Here is a 23979-nt window from a genome sequence, read left to right on the forward strand (position 1 = left end):
TTCTGCAGCCATAAAGACTTTATGTGATTCATACATACCAGCCATATTGTTCCACGTACCACACAGATTTGTTGATCATTTGCAGATCTTTTGACACATTTTTATCACACACCTCCTCCCACTCTGGCCACTCTGGTCTCCTGCAGCACGGAGCGAGTGCCCAGTGCTGTACCATGCTGGTAGCCAGTGTGTGGTCGGCTTTGCTGGTGACCAGTGTTGTGCCTCACTGGCTGCTCAGTGGAGAGCCACTCACCAAATCTCACACATTTAAAAACTGTGCCATAAAACAATGATTGCTTTATAAACAAACCCTCCTGTACAGCAGCTGTGTGCTCGTTCCACCGTCCCCTCGATTCACACTATCGACACTATCAGTCCGTTTCTCTGCATGTTGTTAATTTACACTTTTTGTAGCTTCTCTTGCTAATAGCACCCACAGTGAGCACTACATTTAGACACTAAACACCTTTAGATTGTGCTCTTGGACGGCTAACAGGGCAGGCGACTCACTCGTTCACACTCACCGCCTGCACCTGAACCGGATCTTTCACACCTCTCCCTTCTATCTCCTTCCTTTTTGCCTTCTGCTTGTCTGGAATCAAGTCTAGAAGAGTAAGTGCTGGTGCATGTGGAGCATGCTGGCGTATGTCTGTTCTGCTCAACAGTGAAGTGGTTTGGCCTTTTAGAGGCGTTGCAGGGCATGCTGTGTAGATATTGCTTTCCTGTTAGCACCCTGACTTTAGCTTGAGGAAGATACGTTGTTGGTGTGATTGTGTTAGTGCTGCATGGTTATTAAGGCGTGCCTCTGAATTAACTGTGTGTTAAACGTTATATTATGTGTGTGTGCATTTATTGTGATGGTTTGCACAGGACTCGCAGAGTAAGCAGGGCGGCTACAGCATGCACCAGCTGCAGGGAAACAAGGAGTTTGGCTGCGAGAAGAAAGGCTACCTGCTGAAGAAGAGTGATGGGTAAGATGCAAAGGCACACATTCATTTGCAGGGTGTTGATACTGAACCTTATGTTACAAAAAAAAAGAAGTCAGAGGTCTTTTAGAAAAGGTCAAAAGCCAAGGTCAGAAAAGTTTAGAAAAGGAATCCTTCGTCAGGCTTAAAAACATCCAGGAGGAATGCATTGTTCTGTTTTTAATTATGCTAAGTCATGTAAGAATTCCATTTTTCTTTCATATTGTCCTTCTTATAAAGATTTAAAATCACCTTTAGTTATGAAAATGAACGTTCAATATCTTGAAGTGCCTTGGTGCATTGATGACAACAGGATGCGACAGTAGTTTGATGTAATGCTTACAAGTTTGCCACTTTTGTTTGCAGAGCTACAATGATTTATTTCTTTGGTGTTAATTATCTTTTCTCTGTTTTTGACTTTGATTTCTGCTCTCTTATTGCAAAACTGAAATGTTTTGTAAAACAAAAAAATATTTATTTTTGCACGAGTAAATAATGAAATGAAATTGAATCAATCAAACATTATTTTTAGAGTTCAGCAGAGCGCCGTTTATCTGTGTTACATTTTGAGAGTGCAGACAAACTGGGAAGACAAAAAATGCGAACTCATTTCCTAATGTGTCCCACAGGCTGAGGAAGGTGTGGCAGAGGAGGCAGTGCTCAGTGAAGGGGGGCATGCTCACCATCTCTCATGCCACGGTGAGTACAAGACAAATGTGCACACACACACATGCAGGTACACACACAGTCTCACACACACACACACACACACACACACACACACACTCATATAGACTCCCTGACCCCTGCGAGGAACTGCGTGGATCAAAGGGAGAAACATCATGCGGGGAGGTTGTGCAGGGCTCTCTCAATCTGGAGGCTGGCGGAGTGCAATTGACATAGATGGGTTGTCATGGCAACCTTCCCCCCCCTTCCATCTCACCCCTCCCCCCTGCAGCCGGCTGCGCCTTGGTGACTCATCTCAGGGCGAGTGTGAGCGTACTGCGTATACTGGCACTTTTGTAGCAGCGTCTCAGCTCGTGTACAGCTGCAGAGAGCGCTGCAGATGTGTTATGATTTCTTTCCTGTGTGGACTGCAAGAATCAAAACTGAAGAGAAAAAAAAAAAGAATTGTGTTACCCGTTTTTATCATTTAAGCTCCTCCTGAGAATAAAGAGAGATCCTGGACTGAGGAGCCACGCACAGTCAGTCAGTTAATGTTACTGTGGCAGTGATAGGAGTGAGTCAGGAACTTAAAAAAAAAAAAGGAAAGATTACATTTTGAATCATGGCTCCCATGAGGAGTTTTTGTCTTTTTATGAAAGAGATTAAACTTGATATTGATAACTCTGTATGACCTACAAAAGAAAAGGGAACCAGCAGCGTAAATGTAGATTATTTCTATACAGTTGTTTTTAATGCTGGAAACGTACTGCTGCTGCAGCGTAGGTGTCAGATGACTTGGTTAACAGCAATCCGCCGAAACCGCTTTTCTTTTAAAAACATTTTCCACGGCAAATATTCTTGATAAGATTTGAAAGAAAGCAGAATGAGATTTTGTATAAAAAGAACACGACTTAAACATGTTCAGGACACGATCAGCAAAAAGATTAGAGGTACCACTTTGTCCACAGGGGGCGCCAAAATCGACATGAACTGAATGTTTCTCACTCTCGCTTTTGGAATACGGTGGCCCTAAGCGGACACACATCCACATATCTTATTTGACTCCATTTTCCTGCATTTCTCCACTGATGTATGCTGCCATGCCCAGATAAAGAAGCTTGTTTTCCTGTGAGAATGAATTAATTACTCTGGATTTCGAGAAAGTGTCTGAAATCAACTTGTAGTTACGGGAAAAGCAGCGCTGTTTACAGAGATGCCTAAATAAATAAGTCAAGCTCTCGGGAAGACAACCCAGAGGTTTTCATTGCCCCTGTAAAAAGTAAAATAAGATCCATGGATGAATGTCCTCTTAGGGCCTCTATAAAAGAATCATGAAGGTTTCTGAACATGCACGTAATGTCTCTTTCATTTTCTGTTTTGGCTGTTTGGTTCTTGTTCCATAACAATTTAAATGAACGAGCGCCTCTTGCAGTCATCTAAATTAAAAAATGTAGGGCCCTGGACATTTCCTTGCTACTTTAGGCTTTGATACATTTTGCTGAAGTGTCTTGTGTCCAGCTATATGTACCTTAGCAGGGAGCGTGATCTCTAGCAGTGTATAACATGTGGATCTGTGAGCTTCTGCAAGTTTATTTCTAACTTCTGCTGTTTTCATGTTTTGAGTGTTAACACACAATTTCCTCAAACATGATAACATCATTTCTAACTTCTACAAGAAGTGTTTTTTCTCAAGAAGAAACATTCTTCCACTTTGCTCAGAGTTCAAGCCACTCAAAGTTTAACCAATCTGTCTACTCTTGTCGACTAAGAGGTAGCTATATGAGAGCTTATAATCATTGCTCCATGCCTGGAGGCGGTTTGCCACCACGCTGACTTCTTTCCTTCAGCCCTCATGGCAGCTGAACTCTAGGTGACTCTTGTTGACATGGCGAGCTGCCAGCAGACCAGCCGTCCTCCAAAGCTCATCACAGCCTGTTAGCATTTCATTAGCACGTGCCCCGTCCCCCTCCTCGGCCTGGGCACTGGCAGGAGACAATGCTCAGTGTTCATGTGCCAACTGGGCCCATTTTTACAGTGCGAAACACAGCCAGCACAGTCCGGCTTCTTAAAGGGGACGAGAGGAGTCTTGAGTTCGTCCTGGTTCTGCGCCTTACAATCTTAGTAGCTGTGGTGTAAAATGTAATCAAAGTTTCTGTTACCAAGTTCTTAAATACTTTGTGCTGTTCTGTGTTTCATATCAGCAGCACTAAGACTGTTGTGCTAGCAGCTGTGTTTTGCGATAGTAAGCAGTATATGGTGCATAAACTCAAAATGATAAACTGTAAAGATCAGAGTTATCCAGCGCACACCAGGATTGTTCAGATTCACTTTGAAGTTCAATGCACCCAAAACATTGTGTTTTTTTTCATTGTGGCTTCCTCAGGTTCACTGATTATATTGTTTACTTTGGTCGTTTTCCTTACATGATTGAAATAGCGCTTTAAGAGTCTTCAGCCTTGTTAGCAGCTATTTTAAGCGGAAAACCGACACAGCAGCTTGAGCTTAATGCGGATGTCGGCATGCTAACATGCTCACATGCTCACAAAGAACTGCCATTAGATGTACTAAACTTCCTGTCGGTCCATCCACTAGTTTTGAGATACTTCAGTCTGGATCAAAAAATGTTGGAAAACTGACAGAGTGGCTAACCAAGTAGCTAATAAAAAAAAAACATGTTGTAAATCCAGCCTTCATACTGTTTATGAGGATTTGCAGCTCAGTTCTGTTCTTTGTTAATCATACATATTTGAGTTTGGGCCGTTCTCTCAACCAGCCAAGCCATCAATGTTCAGACATCGATGTTGTTACTGTGTTATCATCATGAGAATATTTTTACTATATTCTGACATTTGATTGTTAAAAAGTAACAGAGAACCTTTTGTCTGTTTTTTTTTTAACTGTCTTGTTGTGATTGTTTATTTACCCGTCTTACTCGTGTCAACCTGTTTGTGTTTACAGTCCAACAGGCAGCCGGTCAAACTGAACCTGCTCACCTGCCAGGTCAAGCCGAGTACAGAGGACAGGAAGTGCTTTGATCTCATTTCTCGTAAGTGTCAAAACACTCACACTGAACCTTGTTCTACCTCACAGATTATCTTTGTTATGTGCATGTTGATGAGATGAGATGAGATGATGAGATTCAACTTTATTGTCATTACACATATACAAGTATAGAGTAACGAAATGAGGTTTGGCATCTCACCAGAAGTGCAAGAATCTGTGCTATGTACAAGTAATTACAAAATGTACAGATGTAGACTAAAAAATAAAGTGAAATATTGGGTATATATGGCTGGATTAATGGGATGCTATAAATATAGATAAATGCTATAAATATAAGTATATTCTTCAGATTATAATATACAGATTAAGGTGCAGTGAGCATGCTATACTAGATTACAGATAATATACAGAATATGGACATATTTTACAGGTCGATAACTGAAAAACTTAGATCGTACACAGCTGGGAATTCCTGCCTCTTTAAAACATCGAGGACCCGGTTAGTATTCTTCTGGGGAAAAAGTCTTAAAAAATGAATATGACCGCCATTGAGAAGACGTTCAAAACTGGTTCATGGGTTACAAGAAATCACAGTTAGTGCTCACCTGAGAGAATCTGCACTTTTTGTAAAGCATTAGAGTGCTTATCCTTCAGGTGTCACACATTCAGGTGGATTATTTGAACAGTTTATTGTGCACTGTCCGTGTTTTAATTATAAAGCAGTATCAGATGTGATGCCCCAATGAGACTGTTCCTGTTTTCCACAGATAACCGGACCTATCATTTCCAAGCTGAAGATGAACAAGAGTTTGTCATGTGAGTATTTCAGAGTTTCAGGCTGTGTCTGAAACCACACACAACATACTGCAGACTGGCCCTTTCTGAAAAGCCACAGTATGCACTTTTCAGTAGGAGGTTTCAGTAGACTGGTCGGAGCTACGTTCCATGAGCTAGCGTCAAGTTAGCACGACCGTCAGTCTGTAAATATAATTCAACAACAATATGCAAACATTTGTTACTAATACATTTGTTTGAAAATGTACTGCAGCACAGAACTTTTATTTTAAGCTGCTACGTGGCTGGCTGAGGAGCTCTGCGATTGGACGGTCTGAGTGCCAAAGTGCATTGTGGGGCGGTTTAGTACGACCAGTATTCACCCGATTCTTTATTCTGGCCAGTAAAGTACATCTGGGTATTTCTCAAACACAAATTGGCGCACTGTGATGTCAGATCCTACTACAAACTCAATGTGACTTCCCATTTAGTATGAAGTATGAAAGTAGGCGGTTTCAGACACAGCCACAGTTTTCAATAGCTTCTGCATGAGTTTGTCTTTGAACACTTGACAGAGAGTATGTGATGATTTCTCAATGTGAATGTGCATTAAAAGCTAACATATCATGAAGTGATGTCTCAACGCAAGCATCTGTCACAGAGTTGTTTTGATTAGTGGCGGGTTGGTGAGCGCCTCCTTCCTGTGTTTGTCACACTTGGAGACAGTTTCAGTTTTAGAGAGACTTGCTGAGAGTGGGTGGCAGCGCGAGGATCGCAGTGGTGTCTGTGGTTCTGCTGTTTTTCAGGTCGCTGTCGGTCACACGGTTGTTTCACATGCGTGGCGTTCACGTTCACGTTTGTGTGTGGGCAGACACATGTTCAGACACGTTTAGTATTTAACTTAGTTTTATCAAATTAGAAACCACTTTTTGAATATTTCAAAACGAATAAAGTAGAAACATAAAATATTGAATGTTAGTGAGTGCTGATTTAGCGGGACAAACAGCTAGCTTGGTTAGCATTCTTATCAGATAGCTAAAATAACTAAATAGTTGAAACCAGTGTCGATTTTAGAGTCTGGTGGGACCCTAGGGGAAAATCATTTGGCGGGGGGGGGGGCGGGGGGGGCTTCCAACCAGCATTCATCTACATTATGTCTGTCCCAGCGCTTGGGCCACTGCTTTGTTTTAGGTTTGTAAGCCCTCAGGGGCCCCTGCAGCCGATCTGGGGCCCCAAGCAGTGGCCTGCCATGCCTGTTGACAAGCAGCGCCTCTGTCCGAAACAGCTAACCCTGTGGACCTGCTGTTTCTTTGTTTTAACACGCGGTAACACGTTGAACAGTTTAAATATCTGAAGGCGAGGTGATACATGTCGTAGTTTCACCTAGCTGTAGCCTAGCAGCTCAAAGCTAAGTTAGCCACTGCTAGCATCACTCTTTGACTGCACTGTTTGGCGTTTCAGATGCTTTGTGCGTTATGTAGTTAAACCAAATAATAAAAATATGTATTGTTAAGAAGATCACATTCCTGGTTCCTCTGCAACTATGTTTTTGTTTTCTTTTCTTTTTTTTATCTCTCTGACAATATTTTCAGTGTCATGCTAAATCGGCTGAACTGTTAGCCTGATCCCTTTTTGTTTTTATTTATTTTTTTGCCCAAGTTATCCATATTTTTGGCAGATTTTCAAAATGTAGAAAGAATAAGAGATTTAAATAAGTTAGATATGAGCTGAAGATAAATATATTAGTCATTTTAATGAGATATTTCACCCTGCTGCTGATACAATTTTCTTTAAGTGTAATGCAAATTGAAATATCAAACTTATATTGACATTTCTATACAAGCGCCGGATAACTCAGACTTGGTTATAACATCTTGTTTTGTCACTGAAATGCTCAGAAACGTACAGAACACTCTTTGATCTGTGGCTCTAAAGTTTTGGTCTCGCCTGTTCTCCCTCTGCTGCCTTTTTGTGAATGTGCCTCTCGGTTCAGTGCTGCCTGAACACTCAGTATCTGTACGTACACGTTGTCTTTTGGGATCCGGCTTTCTGCTCCTCACTGCCGCTTCTGTCACGCACTTTAAACTGCAGCAGAAGCAAGAGTCTTCCTGGGTTTGCTCCATGAAATATTTAGTATTCCATAGGGCTCCTGCTTTGCACAATCACGCTCCCCTTCAATTAGGCTCAGAGGATATTATAAGACCTGATTTAAAGGAAACAAAACAAGGCTCGACGCACACATGCATTTGTGGACCAGAATATCTTTGTGGTTCTTCACACACAGACAGTCTAACACCTCGGTTTATGAGCCCCCTCCCTGTCTGGCCTCAGCCTCTGCAGACAGGCTGAGGGACAATGACAGAGGAAGTGCTGACGTCAGGACCGTAAAGCCCAGTGTGTGTCCGTGTGTTTGTGTTAATGTGTGTGTTTGAGGGCCAGTTCAGTGGCTGGAGTGCAGGGGCAGATTGCGCTGTGTAGTGAACTGCAGGGGGCCATGTTTGAAAGGCAGCTACAGCGTTTCCTGTCTACATGATTTTAATGACCACAGTGTGCGAGTGGCTGCGTGTGTGTAGGTTTTTTTTTACCATTTTATTGTGAATAAATGCTGCTGGAAAAAATGAATACATAATGAGAATATGTTGGTAGTGCTGGTTAAAGTAGGAGTATTCCCAGGGAATAAAAATGTTGAAATACTGCTTTTGTTATCACCTCAGTTAGGGGCGGGATTCACGGGGTGATTATTTCATTCTAAAGAACGTGGTATCGAAAAAAGTACAGAACATTTGGACTACCTTACTTGACGTTGATGTTTCCCCTCATACAGCTGGATCTCGGTGCTGACCAACAGCAAAGAGGAGGCGTTGAACATGGCCTTCCGTGGCGAGCAGAGCAGCGGAGGCGAGGACGGTTTGGAGGACTTGACCAAAGCCATCATAGAAGACGTGCTGCGCATGCCGGGCAACGAAGTGTGCTGCGACTGCGGCGCTGCAGGTGTGTACTGCTGCTGTCTGCGGCGCCACACACAGTTTATATTTAGATCCCTTTTTTTCCTGCTTTGTGCTTAGTCAACCTTCACCTTGATACGGGAAATGACACACACCTTCACCTCAGCATTTTCTGATCGATGTCCAGGCCAATGTTTTATTTAAAGCCACACACCGATCTTGATTTCTTTGCAATGTCACGGCTGCCTTGAACTAAGTGTCCTTCAGTTAGACGTGAACAGAACAAGCTACTCTGCAAATCCCCCAGCAGCCTTCAACCATCAAGCATGTTTGTGCTTTTGTGTGTGTTTGTGTGAGTGCTCGTGTGTGTGTTTGCGTCAGTGAGCGCTCGTGTGTATGTGTGTGTGTTTGTGTGTGCAAGAGCTTTATTAGCATTCAGGACATAACTCGATCCTCTTCTCCCCCGCATTAGGAAGCATAGACTCAGCACTCAGGAGTGGCATAGACATTCAGGCCTTCTGACACTTAACACACGCACACACACACACACACACACACACACACACACACACACACACACACACACACACACACAATCTCCTCTGTCAACAAAAACACACTTGCAGCAGCTTGACGACCGACCGACCGCCCGACGGGAGGACTTTATGCTCTGAAGGGGAAAAGAAACATTTCTGCGCTTTGAGAAACAACATCATTACATCACGTTGTTACATAAGTCACACACGCTCCGTCGACCCCTGCAATCTGCACTGCATCATGGAGAAGGGATGGGGGGGGGGGGGGGGTAATTTGTGATGTTGGTGCTCTTGTTGCTGCATGTTCAGGGTCTCAGCAGTAATACATGTTCCAGATGTGAACTTAAGCTCTGTTTCCTCTTTGATTCCTGTTGCCTCTCTTTATCAGATCGTCATAGATTTTCCGGATTGCCCTGACTCGCTTTTTCTTTCCTGAACGCATAAAACTCACATCACGTTCTAAAGGTCACGGTAATGACTCTGAAAGGTCACCTCTTTGTTCCGTCGGCTCGGAGTGGAACGAGGACAACTTCATCTCATTTGATATTCTCCCAGGATCTCCATTTATAAGAGACAGCTTTGCAGCTTTAGCATTAAGCAGCTATAGAGGTCACCGTGCCTCAATTCATCACGCTTAACATGAGCTGTGTGACCTATCACCAGCTCACATCTGTTTATTATGATGTGATGGTGTGTCTGTATGTGTGTGTGTGTGTGCACATGCTCGTGTCTCTGTGTATGACTCATTGTTTTTGGGCTGTGCGTCTGTCTGGTGTTCACTTGTCAGATTTCAGATGGAGCAGCATCTCTTGCCTCACAGCTTCCCTGAAACTCCCTGAAACATGCACAGTCAGCTTTACGTTTAAAGCCCCCTTAAATCTCCCAGAGTGCATCAGTACGTCGGTGGTAATGCAGGTCAATCTCTATGCTCCGTGAAGTCGTCACACAGCTCTGCTACACCGCTTCATAAGGGTGCTGAACACATGGCAGAAGGTTACGCAACGGGTTCGGTCTCTATGATGCAGTTTGAAGTGGCTCCTATCAATACATTATCTATTCTATTACTCTACTCTATAAAACATGTTTAAGGCGGCTTTAATATGCTCACTTCATGTTTTATGTTTACATTCTGTGACACAGTAGCTTTGCATGATTTACAGCTAAAATAAACTCCTCATGGTGTCATTTAAAACCCTCAGTTCAGTCTCTGGGTGCAACCGAATTGTCCCTCCTATCGCCTTTCACTATCCACTTTACCTTTAACCCCGGAAGCAGTTAAGTGGCGGCCATGATAAGAGCCGTTCGAATTCTCTAAAAGTTAAGGAAAGGTGGGTCAGTGCTTCCTTTATAACCTCCTTTAGCATAGGATACACTGGACCATCCTTTACCAAAGGAGATGAGATTTGACGCCCCACAATTCCTTGCGTCCGCAGCATTTAAAGCGACTCGCGCATCCGACCGTTCTCGAACATTAACGATGATCGTGAAGTGACACAGATCATGTAAGAGATAAAAAGATGAGAGACATTTCTATCAGATGATGTTTTATTCAACATATTTCATTCAATTCAGAATGTTTTGTGCATTTCTTCAGTTGTACATTCTTGTCTTGCATACATGTAACAATTAATTTCATATTTATGTTGATGTTGATTTCTGATTGGACAGGAAGCTGATGGTTTCACTTTTCTTACTTGTAGCCTGGTAGTCTATATTTCTTTTATTTCAATCCCAACCTTGTGGTAATTAGGATTATTTCACCGGTAAGAAGGCACAGAAAGAGTTTTTTAGATGCGTTTTTTGTAGTCCATTTTCTGAACATTGTAGTTTCAACACGGCAGACCCACGTCATTAACCTCCGCCGGCCCGTCGCATTTAATGACGTCGCCTAGTGGAAAATGCGGTCGGATTGTCAGAGCAACGAGATCGCCTTTCCCTAAGTCCTTTATGAATTCTCCTAACATCTCTCCTTGACCTCATGACGTTTTCGCGGGGTTAAGGTAAAGTGGATAGTGAAAGGAGATAGGAGGGACAATTCGGATGCACCCTCTGTCTGACGCAGGCAATTTTTAGATTCTGTCTCTTTAAGGCCCGCCTCCCTATAAGCCCACTTTCTTCTGATTGGCCAGCTATCAGGAAGCCCACTGCAGAGAACCCGTTGCTATAGTTACATGACCATATATGTACGACTGAAAATATGGAACGGCATTAATAACCCCTTTTAATGAAATAGCATCATTTAGAGACAAGGTTCTTGTATATAAAGTATGAATACAAAGTTTTTTTTGACATATTTTGTTCTGTTGAGTTGTTGCCAACCAATCTGTTATCCGTCACTTTCCAGAGGCCAAAGCTCTATACCATACTACATGATTGGCTCCACCCCCCATACGATCCCGAACAAGATAGGCAGTATAGATACAGGATGGATGGATTTATCAGACCAACAGCATGAGAGAACATCCTTAAATCCTTCATGTGTTTTCAGATCCTAAGTGGCTGTCCACCAACCTGGGGATCCTGACCTGCATCGAGTGCTCTGGAATACATCGAGAGATGGGTGTCCACATCTCCCGCATCCAGTCCATGGAGCTCGACAAGCTGGGAACCTCAGAACTCTTGGTGAGTCTTAGAAATGAATGCATGCTCTTTACTGTTTTCACCTCTGTTCAAATGTAGTGAGATAGTTTTCTCATGATTTAATCGGGACTCCTTCTTCTCGTTCCTCAGCTGGCCAAGAATGTAGGGAACAGTAGTTTCAATGAGATCATGGAGGGAAACCTCACGACCCCCTCACCAAAGCCCACTCCATCCAGTGACATGTGAGTCCTCTGAAATCGAAACCAGACTTGTTAAAAATGTCTGAACAGTTGACCGAATTCCTCTTCTCCTCCTGCAGGACGGTGAGAAAGGAATTCATCAATGCTAAATATGTGGACCACAAGTTTGCCAGGAAGACGTGCACGTCTGCGTCAGCCAAGATGATCGAGCTGTTTGAGGCGGTTCAGTCCAGGGATCTGCTCTCCCTCGTCCAGGTGTACGCAGAGGGGGTGGAGCTTATGGAGCCGCTCCCCGAGGTGGGGCCGGTGAGTCCTCTCAGTTCGTGGATTGATGAACAGAGCTAAACTGGTTAGCTGAAGCCTTAAAAAATAACATTTACTCACTTACCTCCTGTGTGGCATAATCAGTCATGCAGATCATTATTTTTCTGTTTACTTTTTGTCTTTGAGTTTCTGCCTTCACCTAAACCCGGCTCTTAAACTTGATGGTGAACATTTTTTCATTCACACAACCAGCAGCTACAGAGGATAAATGATAAACGGACTTGAGCTTGTAAAGCACTTTTCTAGTCTTTTGACTCCTCAAAGCACTTTTACACCGCAGGTCACACCTACACATTCACACACTGATGGCAGAGGCTGCTGTTTAAAGTGTCCATCAGAAGTGACTAATCCCATTCATACACATGCATGATGAAGCAGCGGGGTTAAGTGTCCGAGTACACATCGCCCATGTTGCTGCAGGAGCTGGGGATTGAACCCCTGACCTTGTGGTTGAGAGACAACCGACTCTACCAACTGAGCCACAGCCGATTTGTTCTCATACTGTATATGTGTCCATCTCAGATATGCCAGTAAAATATTCATTCCCTCTTAAATTCTGTATATTATTCTGTATTTTGCCTTCATTAGAATCAAAGTGCTCCACTAAGTTCACCAGCTAGTCTTCTGACTTTGTGTTGGCTCATAAATCTAAGCTGCACATGATCTGAAATTGAGGTTCTAGGTTTGTGTATTGCTTTGAATAGTTACAAAACCTTAACCCTCCGCCCGTTCGCTTCTCATTCATGGCTAGAGTACATTTCTGTTACTCACCAAATGATCTCATATTCGACTGTAAAGCCAAGAAATATCCCTCAGAGAGCTCTAGGCATCATTACACCACATTGGTTCATATTAACGTGCAGGACGATCAGATGTGTAAGTGTTGGAGAATTCAGAGTCATCTGGATAACCTCACCAGCAGGGGGTGTTATCCAACAGCAGCCTCCATCACATCATACAGCATCACTGCGTTTGAGCTCATACTTACAGATGACGACATCCCCGGCAGCTTAATTCATGTCTCTGCCTTTTATTCCGCGGCTCAGCCTGATTTTCTCTTTGTTTCACAACCACTGCCGCTTTTGAGCGTGGATGAAAGTGAAATAACAGCCAGTGGATGGTGAAGATGTGGCACCGTAAACAACACGGCTGATTTAGACTTAATCTGACATAAATGGGTCAAGGTTTTATAACACAGACGTGGTAGTTCCCCTAATGAAAAATTAAATGTACAATGCAGCGAGCGAGATAAAAGAGGATAGCTGTGGATGGAGGAGGGAGCTGCTGCTGTCTGCGCTATGAAGTCTGACTCACAGATATCTGATCTGCTGTTGTCAGGAGATCTGAACGGCTGCAGGCAGCACAGTGACATCCCACTCCTGCACAAACACCAGGCACGGACAGGAATGTGTGTCTAAATACATCCTTTCCTTTCACCCCATGGATGCAGCACGTATCTCCCTGACATCCTTAGATTTCGATATCTTATATCTCCATATTTAAAGGCATCCAGCTTTAGCTTTTATTGTTAGAGATGAACGGAATTAACGCAAGAATCTTTAGAAAAGGGACAAATCTTGGCTTTCTTTCCTCCTGAAATATTATTTTTAGGAGCCATTTTGTTTACTGCAGCTTGTTTAAATGCTGTAAGAGACACAGAGGGAGAGAATACAGAATGGATGCTGCCAAAGATTGTCTCACCGTGTCTTTGCTGTGTTTGATGGCCCCCTGCAGGAAGCTGGAGAGACCGCACTGCACTACTCTGTACGGACTGCTGACCAGACCTCCCTGCACCTAGTGGACTTCCTCGTGCAGAACAGGTGCATTTTTTTTTTTTTTTTTAAAAGCTTTTTTTTCCACCTCTTAAAGCGAGAGTAGAATTGTACAAGTGTTTAGATTGGCTTTGGGTTTTCCCTGCGAGGCAAACAGCCGTTTGAATCCCTTTTTTTAAAAAACAAGTCACAACAGCATTTTAGAGCACAATTACACTTTAAACAACAGCTTTGTGGAAACAGACAGTATCAAATGTGATCCGCCTGTCTGCTGCTGCGACTCTTTCTTCTTCTTCTGTGCTTCAGTCTGTAGTCGTGAGGCAGTGCAGGAGCTGAGGAAAGCTTAGCACTGCACAGCTCAGCTCAGATTCCCACAAGGCAAACAGAAATGGGTCAAGCACTTGTTCTCTGCCTTAATTTATTCCTCTCTTTTCAATTGTTTACCCACCACTGCTCCAACTGCACACGGCCTCTGCAGAGCAAGTGGGACCTTTACATTAATTAAAGCTGTCCTTGTATGACATCACAATCAGAACTTATTTTCCGTGAGCTAAAGGAGACCTGAAGGGGTTTATTTACCTCAACGAATGCTTGTTTTTTTTTTGTTGTTGCAGAAACCAAAACAAAATGTGCTCTTTTAATGCAGATTTAGCTGCTCACCGCCAATATTTCTGTGTTTCTCTCATGCTTTATCCTCAAATCCTGCGTAATAACACACTAACCTGAAGCTGCAGCACCGTGGAAAACCCCTCTCAGGCTTGTGACTTGTGTCTTGAAAATGTGTGTGTGTGTGTGTGTGTGTGTGTGTGTGTGTGTGTTTTCTCCCAGTGGTAACCTGGATAAGCAGACGGAGTGGGGGAACACGGCCCTGCATTACTGCTCCATGTACGAGAAGCCCGAGTGCCTCAAGTTACTCCTGAGGGGCAAGCCGGCCACCGATATCAGTGAGTCACATCCTCTCTCACTCGAGTCATCTGTACGCACGTATCAGGCTCTAACTGTTGATTATCCCCTTCGCTCCACACAGCCAATCAGAACGGAGAGACGGCGCTGGATGTTGCCAGGCGACTGAGGAACACTCAGTGTGAGGAGGCAGTAAGTACAGCACTGCCAAGCTGCTCATTTTTGGGCACCATGATGGATTTTAATGGTCAAAAAAAAAATGACTCAACCCCCCCAAACGTACTCACAGCTAGCTAAAAACTGAAAGAAACGCATGTTGTGTTTTAGATTGTGGTTGATTTAACGTGTTGTGACCAGATTTAAGGCACATTAGTAAGAACACTAGATGGCAGTCAAAGGTCTGCCTCCAGCCTGAGGCCACAGTGTCAACAGAGTGGAAATAATTGTGCATATATGTTTGTTATTTACGCTCAAACGAGCATGCAAACCGAAAAAAGGACTTTTAAAAAGCAGGGTTAAATCTCCGATAAACAAATGTAACAGCAAATAAAACAACTCTATGAGCTTTGTGAGGGATAATTGTACGTAAAAAACACTCAAAGAATAATAAATGATGTGACCTGTTGTGTTAACGTTACCCAAATGTTTCTACTTTCTTCAATTCTTGTTGTTGGTTAGATTTGATTTTAAATGTTGTTGCTTATTTTTCCTTTCAGTTTGAGAATGGTTTTTTATATTTTTCATGAATTCTTTTATTCGTATAGCTGCTGATTCTTTGTGTTTGTGTGTGTCAGCTTGTGCAGGCCGCAGAGGGGAAGTTTAACCCTCACATCCACGTGGAGTACGAGTGGAGTCTCAGACTGGAGGAGATGGACGAGAGCGATGATGACCTCGATGATAAGGTTTTTTTTATTGTTTTTGGTCTTTTTATGCCTTTATTTAGAGATAGGACAGTGGATAGAGTCAGAGATCAGGGAGAGGGAGGGAGAGAGAGAGAGAGAGAGAGAGGTGGGGTATGACATTCGGGAAAGGAGCCACAGATTGAACCCGGGCTGACCGCTTGGAGGACTACAGCCTCTGTACATGGGGCACACACACTAACCACTAAGCTACGAGCGCCCCATCATTCATTTGTTTTAAAGATTGTATTTAAACATGTATTCAGCCAACTTGATACCATGAAACTAACAATGAGAAACACTTGTGCATCAGGAGGAGAGCAGACACATGAACTGGAGCTACAGCTCTGACTAGTGGAGGCTGAACGGGGTTACAGCTTAGACACTTAGGACTTATTTTTTTGTGTGTTTTGCTTTATTGTCAATGTCCAAAAAACAACCCTGTCACTAAAAAAAAAGGTTCATTCAGTTCATGTAAAATGAATGATTCGATAGTCTATTTAAAAGAATAGCTCTCTGCTGGAAGCTCACTAATGAAGAGACCACACCTCTTAGTTAAATGACATATTTGTCTTATTATGTTGGCTCCGTCTCCCCCCGCCTTATGTCCCTCTGCAGCCCAGTCCCATCAAAAAGGACCGCTCCCCGAGGCCTCAGAGCTTCTGCCACTCCTCAAGCCTGTCCCCCCACGACAAGCTCTCCCTGCCCGGCTTCATCAGCCAAAGGGACAAACAGCAGCGTCTGTCCTACAGCGCCTTCACCAACCAGATGTACAGCGCTTCCACTGACCTCACCTCCTCCCCTGTGGCCGACGGACCGCCGCTGCCTCCGAGGAACCAGGGCAAAGGTCAGACATGCCCGCTCCAAGGGCTGCATCTATTTTCAGACATCCACAGATTTTAAAATCTCTGGCTTTTTTAAATTCCAGCCTCTAATGAAAATGGTCTTAAAGGTTATACTGTACTGTGTCTGATTACTGTGTAAGTAACTGTACTTTACTTTTTGTCTGACAATGTTTGATGATATCCAGGACAGGATTAGCTGCAGAGAAATGCTTCCTCATCACTTTTCTGCAAAGTTTCTCCTTTGAGCTGTCAGTCAGTCCACACACACACGTTTACACACCCTGCAGTGGAATGTAATTTGTCAACACACAGATCAGAGGGCGGGTTGCAGGTGTCATTAAGACTGCTTACACAGTAAACCTTCAGGAAAACATGGCCTCAGGAGAGGGCAGGGAGGCGCTGGTTTAGTCAGTGTGTGAACGAGAAGCTGGATACAGTCTTCATCATTAACCTTGACACAATGTACACAGAGTATATACTGTGGGATGTGCTGCTGTCTCTGCAGTATTACGATTAAAGATAACATTCCTGTCTCTGTGGAGGGACAGTCACAGCTTGGGTTCATCGTCCTAAACATTAAAAAAGGCTTACAATGCACAACATCCATCTCAACAAGTCATTGTAACGCCATTTTTGAGAGTGTGAATCTTATTTTTCTTCAAACATGACATGTGAAGTTTCACCTGTTTCCAGTGCAAATCAACTCCAAAGCCCCTGAAGCGTTTTTCTTACACGTGTACTGAAATATTTATCCTTAAAAAAAAAAAATGTGGGCAGTAAAAACAATATGTTTTAAGCTTGCACCTAGCATCTGACTTAAATAGTGAAGCTGCTGAAATTAAGACTATGTTGCCGGATTTAATCTGCTTTAAGCTAGTAAACAAACACAAACTCAGTCAGATGGACAACACGCCTCCTCCTCCTCCTCCTCCTCCTCCTCCTCCCGTTGTACAAAGATGAATCCTATACACCCATGTGACAGACGCTGACGCATTGCACATTTTCAGACAGAATCTGCGCATTAGTTAGGCATCGAAACTTCAAAGCTGTACAAATCAATGTAAGTCTTTGTGAAGCTTTGAGCGTCATCAGTCACATGACACTCCTCGGACACGAGCTCCTACACAAAGAATCGATACAGGACGGATCATTAGACAGGTGGAGCTTCAGAGCTTTGGTATCGTTTGCCCATCTCTACCTTTCAGCTTCGACCCTCAGGATTTATTCTTATTCAGTTGTTGAACGTTAAGTGGTCAAAGTGCACTGGAAACAAGGTTGACTTGAGCCAAAAATAAGATTAAAAGCCGAAGTACGAGGCTAAAAATGGCACACATACATCCTCTAGATTTACATGCTAGCTCTTCAGATGCTACACTTTCTCTCTCTCTCAGTGGGTGCTGAAGAGCTCGCCCTTGGGGCCAGCTTTGCGCCATTTTCTCTTTTTCCTTTTATTCTTCTCTTGCCTCCGATAAGATTTCATCTTGTTATTTTTTTTCTCGTGTGGGAGCAGCTCTTTCTTTAAAAAAAAAAAAAAAAAAAACTAAAAAGAAAAACTAAAAAAAAACTGACATACTGTAGATTCTCTCCCACACTCCTCATCTCGCTCTCTTTTCTTTCTCTTTTTTTGTTTCTCTATTCTTTCAGCTCCACACTTGGCATTCCTTGGCTCTCATTCGCACTACGCCACACTGGCTGGCACTCGACCATACATCAGTGAATATCCTGTTTTTACGTTCTCCCCCTTACTCGGCTGTGTGCCCTTACATCAAAGTTGTCCCTCAGTTGTTCTTCCTTTTACAGCTCAGGTTCAAAGGGTGGTGGTGTTTTTCTTTTGAGTAGATAATGGGACCATGTAGGCAAGCTGCATAAAGATAATCTTGCCTACATGATTTTTTTATTTTTTTTTCAATTTCTGGAATAATTTGCCACCATCCTTGAGCTGTAAACTCTTAACACAGCTGAATCCTCTCTGGCTGAGCTCTCTATCTGCTGCCTTCATCTTACTGTTATCCATATTAGTGACCAGTGGAGTCCCAAGAGACTGAAACGGGCACATTTACAAACAAAATTCACTTATTAGACACAAAAAATGTGTCCAAATCCCAAATTGTAATCCCCCTAAATGATTTTACGTCCCGTCGATTCATTTTGTCCTTCAAAAAAACAGATGCCTGAAAATTCTCGCCGTATTTTCAGCACCTCTTTTCTTCTCCATGCTTCATCATCATCTCTTCTCTTTGACCTTCTCTGAGGTTTTTTTTAAGTGGTTGTGAGTAGGATGACGTTTTCTGTGCGGGGTCCTCATCACCTCATGTGTTTTATGTATCGCTCCTCCAGCTCCTCCCCCATCTGGCCCTCCCTCTACACTCACTCCAGGAGGCAGCTCCACCCTGTCCAAGAAGAGGCCTCCGCCCCCACCTCCTGGACACAAACGCACCCTGTCTGACCCACCCAGCCCGCTCTCTCACAGTCCACACAGTAAAGGGGGCTTGCCTGGGGGTGAGATGCAAGCCTGAGGCTCAAATATTATATTATCCAAAATACAGGGTTTTTTTTTTTAAGGTTCATTTTGGGGCTTTTTTTTTTTGCCTTTATTTAGAGACAGGACAGTGGATAGAGTCAGGGAGAGAGAGAGTGGGGAATGACATGCAGGAGAGGAGCCACAGGTCAGATTTGAACCCAGGACTATAGCCTCCGTACATGGGGCATGCACCCTAACCACTAGACTACCAAAGTGAAGGATTACTTTAACAGATGCTCTTAACTCAAGTCCTCTTACTGTACCAGCGTTCCCTGAACTTTTCCAACAAACTTCTGCTGACAAAGACGGATACACTTTGTTTAAAGGTTCAGAGAAAGCTTGTAAGACCATTTGATCAGATCATCACAAAGTCTAGAATTCATTTTTATGCCAAGAAACATTTATTTGTCGATGACTCTTTGTGCAATTTGAAGATGCAGAAGTTGTAATGTCATTCATCTCTGATTTATACAAATTGAGTTTCTAAGACGTCCAGGTGCACTGTGGAGTTTTGGTAGAGAAATGTGAAAGTTGGAGAAGTGTACAGATTCTGTGGTATATGTACATCTTTTGTGAAACACTTTATCCTATGAGAAAAATACAACAGTTACCAGGTAACGTATTTTCAAAGTGCACAAAGAGACGCGACAGGCTAGTGAGAAAAACTTAAACTTGATCTACAGCGAAGTAAAGTTTTCTTTAAACCACCCAAACCAAACACACCTCAGTCATCTGACCTGCGGTCTTGTCGCCCCCGCTGTACGTGTATGATGGTCGAGATTTTGACTGTTGGTCCACTTTTATCATTTGTCCTCTTTGGTGTTTTGTGCATTCTGCGTCCCACATTTAGTAACCCCCCCCCCTCCAGACCACTAATTAGAGGATGACACATGATTGCATCACCTCAGTTTCCAAATATCACAGGCTCATGGAAAGCTCAGCCAGACGACGCCTCCCTCATTGTTTTTTCTTTTTAACCATCACAGCATGTTCAGTTATTTCCACATTTTAATTAAATTAAAGCCCCTGGTCAGCGTTCTGTTATGGTGTTGATTAATCTGTTTGTCGTCATCGATGTTAATATTTTAGGAAGCGACTCCACCCCGCCGCCTGCCAGCAAGATGTCTCCAGTTTCTAACAAGTTTGAAGGAATTCCTCAGCAGCAAAGGTACCAAGAATCAAAAGGCCGCAGTGACGTTTGAGGCGTACCTGGTCTGACATGTTTTGCATCACTTCCTGAGATCAAATGTGTTCCAGTTGATCGAGTACAACCATCTTAGATCATGATGTTAAAAGTTACAGCTGCAGAAACAGTTTTGGGGGATGTAACAGAGGCGTTACAGAAGTAAGATGGTTTGTGTTGTCAGCTTCACCAAACTGAACTAGTTTAACCCCATTTGGAAATCTCTTTTCAGCACTACTTCAAGCAACACAAAGTCTACACTTGGTCCAAGGGTTCTTCCCAAACTACCTCAGAAAGGTGCGGTCGTGGTCTCAGTTTTCATTTGACTTCACGCTGTTGAGTTGAAGAAGTTGTAAAATAATTGTCCGCTGCTCTCCACAGTGGCATTGCGGAAGATCGACACCATCCACCACCCGTCTATGGATAAGCCCAGCCTCCCTCCAGAGGTCTTCCAGAAGTCTCCGCCTGCGACCGACACCCCGCAGAAGGCTCCGCTGGCAGAGAGGCCTCAGCTGAGCGACCTTCCCCCAAAACCTCAGCATTCTGAACTCCCCCCTAAACCTGGAGAACTTCCTCCAAAGCCGCACCTCTCAGACCTCCCTCCTAAACCTCAGCTGGGAGACCTCCCGCCTAAACCCCAGCTCAAAGACCTCCCCCCGAAGCCTCACCTCTCTGACATCCCCCCTAAACCTGGAACAGGCGAGTCAGCTCCGAGGCCACCGCCCGGGGAGACGGTGCAGAGACCTCAAACGCAGCCTCCGCCTCCACCTACGCCTCAGCCTCAACCGCAGCCTCAAGACTCACCCTCACCTAATCAGCAGGCCAATATAGGGACCCCCACCCAACTAGCTGCTGAAGACACAAACGGGACCCCAACAGGAACTGCAGAGACTCCAGTGCCCCTCCCGAGGAAGATCAACACGGTATGAAATTGTGTTTGTTTGGTGTGTGTGTGTGTGCAGTTGGCTAATACTAATGTGTACCAACAACTTCCTCCCTAGATTCCTGTTTTGAAATTGGAGCTTTTCCACAAAACACTGAGACATATTAGAGCAGGACACTTAACAGTCCAAAAAACTTGTCTACTAACTACTCTAGTTTTCTGAAACTCAAAAATTCCCCCACATAATTTGAACAAATGTGTGACAGTTGGCCGATATCAGGTGCAATCCATCCACATTTTGTTAAACCAAACAGATGCAAATTGAAACTCAGGAAACCAAAAACGTCTTTGTTCACTTCTTGCTGCAATACCTCCAGTGTCCACCAGTGGGGATGATATGCTGGTGTGGTAACATTCCTGCTGCTTGTGTGTTCAGGGGAAGGGCAAAGCCCGTCGGGTGAAGACGATCTACGACTGCCAGGCGGACAATGATGACGAGCTGACTTTTGTTGAAGGAGAAGTGATCATAGTTACAGGAGAGGAGGACCAGGAGTGGTGGGTAAGTAGAAACCTCTCGACCAGGGTTGTCACAAAGCCAAAATGATACCAGTCAAATTCAACTGATGTTGGGGAGCAGATGGCCTAGTGGTTAGATAGTGCCCAATGAAACAGAGCTGGCTGCCCAGGTTCAAGGTTAATTTCCAGAATGCCATTCTCCGCTCACTCTCCTAATATCTGACTCTGTCCTCTCTGAATAAAGGCAAAAAGATCTTCAAAATCAAATGATATTGAGGCCTGTTTTCGACACCGCAGTAATAAAATATGAAGTCCCTCGGCATCTAATATTGTGAAATGTATTGTTTTAGGTTACAGAAAATTTCAAGTTTTAAATTGCACAAATACATCGGCAGTGTTGCCAGTTTATTTGTGCAACGTTTCATTCATAATCCAGTTGAACCAACCAGTGAATGTGAATGGACCACCACTGCTCTCCGTCTCTTTTGCTCTTGTCAGCTTCGGTTTTTAAAATATGACTAAAGATCTGTAGTTGTTCTAAAACTTCTGTACTTTTGGATTGAACATTCAAATAATGGAAACTGTTTAAGACGTGGTAATATAAAGTATTGAAGTATTAAAAATGTTGACAACCTTCATTTCAACACTGCAGCTTTCTGCCTTGAGAACACACTAATCCAAAACTGCAGCATTTGAAATGAAGAAAACTCTGGGTCTTATTTTTTCCCACGTTCTCACTCTCTTCAATTTCTCTCTCTCCCCCCCCCCAGATCGGGCACATTGAAGGAGAGCCGGACAGAAAGGGGGTGTTCCCCATGTCTTTTGTGCACATCCTGAGTGACTGACAGCCAGACAGACTTGCACTATGCCTCTCTCCCTAAATTGGGAGGTCCTGTAAATAGCTACAATAACACCTCTTGTCAAATGACAAGTGTCCTAAAGAAGAAGAAAAAACAAAAGAACAAAGAAGAAGAAACCCAAGAAGGCTCATCTAGCCATGGATGCCTCATCCATGCTGTACAAAGAATGTGTGTATTCTTCCTTTACCAGTATTATCTTAACCCTATAGCACGGCTGTGAACAAGCCACTCTCAAACCCTAGCACTTACCTAAAGTCTATGTTTATGCTGTTACTGTGTATATATGTATGTAAATATATATATTTGTGTGTGAGTGTATATACATGTTTTATTGTACAAAACATGTACCATTGCTCCCTCTCTCTCTCTCTCTCTCTCTACCTTTCAGACTAAGCATCAGGGCGGTAGGTTTTGAATTTTATCCGTACTAATTTCGCCGGCCCTGGAGTAATTATCAGCTTATATTTCTGGGGAAAAAAAAGACAAATAAGAAATGGAATGTGAAATAGGTCACGTCACTATTTGTGTCTTGCATACCTGTTTGCCACCAGAATCGACTGAAGAGGCAGGAGTCTCCCACTGACCTCCCCGCAGTGAAAAGAATTTCATTAAATGTACTCCTTGTTCTTGCTTGCTTTGTGTGTACACGTATTCTGGTTGTTTTACAGTATAGAAACCTGCTGCTACTGTGTGGTGGAATATCAAAGCCTGTGGTTCACTGTAGGTCACTAATTTACTCCTTGTTACACTGTTCACTGTGTGTATGCTCTGTGTGTGAACTCGACGCCATCTCCACAGTCCTTTGACCTTCTCTGTGCATGGTGTAACAATGACTGGAATTGAGTGGAGTGCTGCATTCAAAGACGCTCACCTCAGGGTTTGAAGAGCCACTATAATTAATCAAGCAGGACTACACAAAGGGTATCCTGTTTTTAAAGCCACTATTAACGACACGTACGGGAAACTCCAGAGGACATCTTAGCAATAACTTGATTTTCTGTCAAGACAGTGAGTTCCACTTTATCCTGTGTTCACAAATTCAACGTCTTGTAAAACCTCATGAGCTTGAATTTTTATTTTTTATTTTTTAAGTTGGAGTTATGTTGATATCATTCCATGTTACTGGATCCAGTACATTTCCAGGTTTGCCTGTGAACCAGAGATGTCTTTTTAGAAGTGGACTTTGTAAAAGGCCGGAGAGCCGATGTATTTTCACCCCAGTCCTCACTGACTTGCAGTTCTCTCCCATGTGAAGGAACAAACCCCCCATCAACCCATTGTATCATTAAAAGTGCTGTACTTAAACACCGCCTGATCCTTTTCTATAGTTGTATGCTGTGTGTGGCTTCAAGATTGTCTCTGCCTCCCCTTGGAATTTGAAAATCTCTGGTATGTATTAGTGCAGCATTTCTAAGCAGCTTATTGAAATAACTAACACTCAAGATAAAGTAGATCACTCAGGGAGGTGATTTTAAAGAAGCAAAACCACTCCTAGCTCTGATGTACCCTACAGTATAGTAAAGTATGAATTTTTTAACATTCCAGCTTGACCCACACCTGTAAATACTGAAAAATAGCCCTCATGGTACCATTTGGTTGCCAAC

The 23979-nt window shown here is 43.4% G+C and overlaps 1 protein-coding gene across 5 annotated transcripts in view; it reads left to right on the forward strand.

The window, feature by feature from the left end:
- Positions 1-23680, forward strand: part of asap1b (ArfGAP with SH3 domain, ankyrin repeat and PH domain 1b) — a 60795-nt gene extending 37115 nt beyond the window's left edge. The window contains exons 10-29 of one of the 5 annotated variants that reach the window (XM_065948859.1): positions 604-612; positions 871-971; positions 1595-1664; positions 4590-4677; positions 5402-5450; positions 8233-8399; positions 11378-11511; positions 11620-11711; positions 11789-11975; positions 13728-13813; positions 14594-14709; positions 14793-14860; positions 15463-15570; positions 16186-16414; positions 18750-18911; positions 20023-20101; positions 20349-20413; positions 20498-21039; positions 21436-21558; positions 22286-23680. In XM_065948859.1, the coding sequence (XP_065804931.1) occupies positions 604-612; positions 871-971; positions 1595-1664; positions 4590-4677; positions 5402-5450; positions 8233-8399; positions 11378-11511; positions 11620-11711; positions 11789-11975; positions 13728-13813; positions 14594-14709; positions 14793-14860; positions 15463-15570; positions 16186-16414; positions 18750-18911; positions 20023-20101; positions 20349-20413; positions 20498-21039; positions 21436-21558; positions 22286-22360 (2550 nt within the window). In that variant the 3' untranslated portion in view covers positions 22361-23680. Of the gene's footprint in view, positions 1-603; positions 613-870; positions 972-1594; positions 1665-4589; positions 4678-5401; positions 5451-8232; positions 8400-11377; positions 11512-11619; positions 11712-11788; positions 11976-13727; positions 13814-14593; positions 14710-14792; positions 14861-15462; positions 15571-16185; positions 16415-18056; positions 18126-18749; positions 18912-20022; positions 20102-20348; positions 20414-20497; positions 21040-21435; positions 21559-22285 lie in introns of all 5 variants that reach the window. The other 4 variants (XM_065948861.1, XM_065948860.1, XM_065948862.1 and 1 more) reach the window with 4 other exon arrangements.
- Positions 23681-23979: the final 299 nt, after the last annotated feature.

Source organism: Labrus bergylta, chromosome 20 (assembly GCF_963930695.1).
Source record: "Labrus bergylta chromosome 20, fLabBer1.1, whole genome shotgun sequence".
Lineage (NCBI taxonomy): Eukaryota > Metazoa > Chordata > Actinopteri > Labriformes > Labridae > Labrus > Labrus bergylta.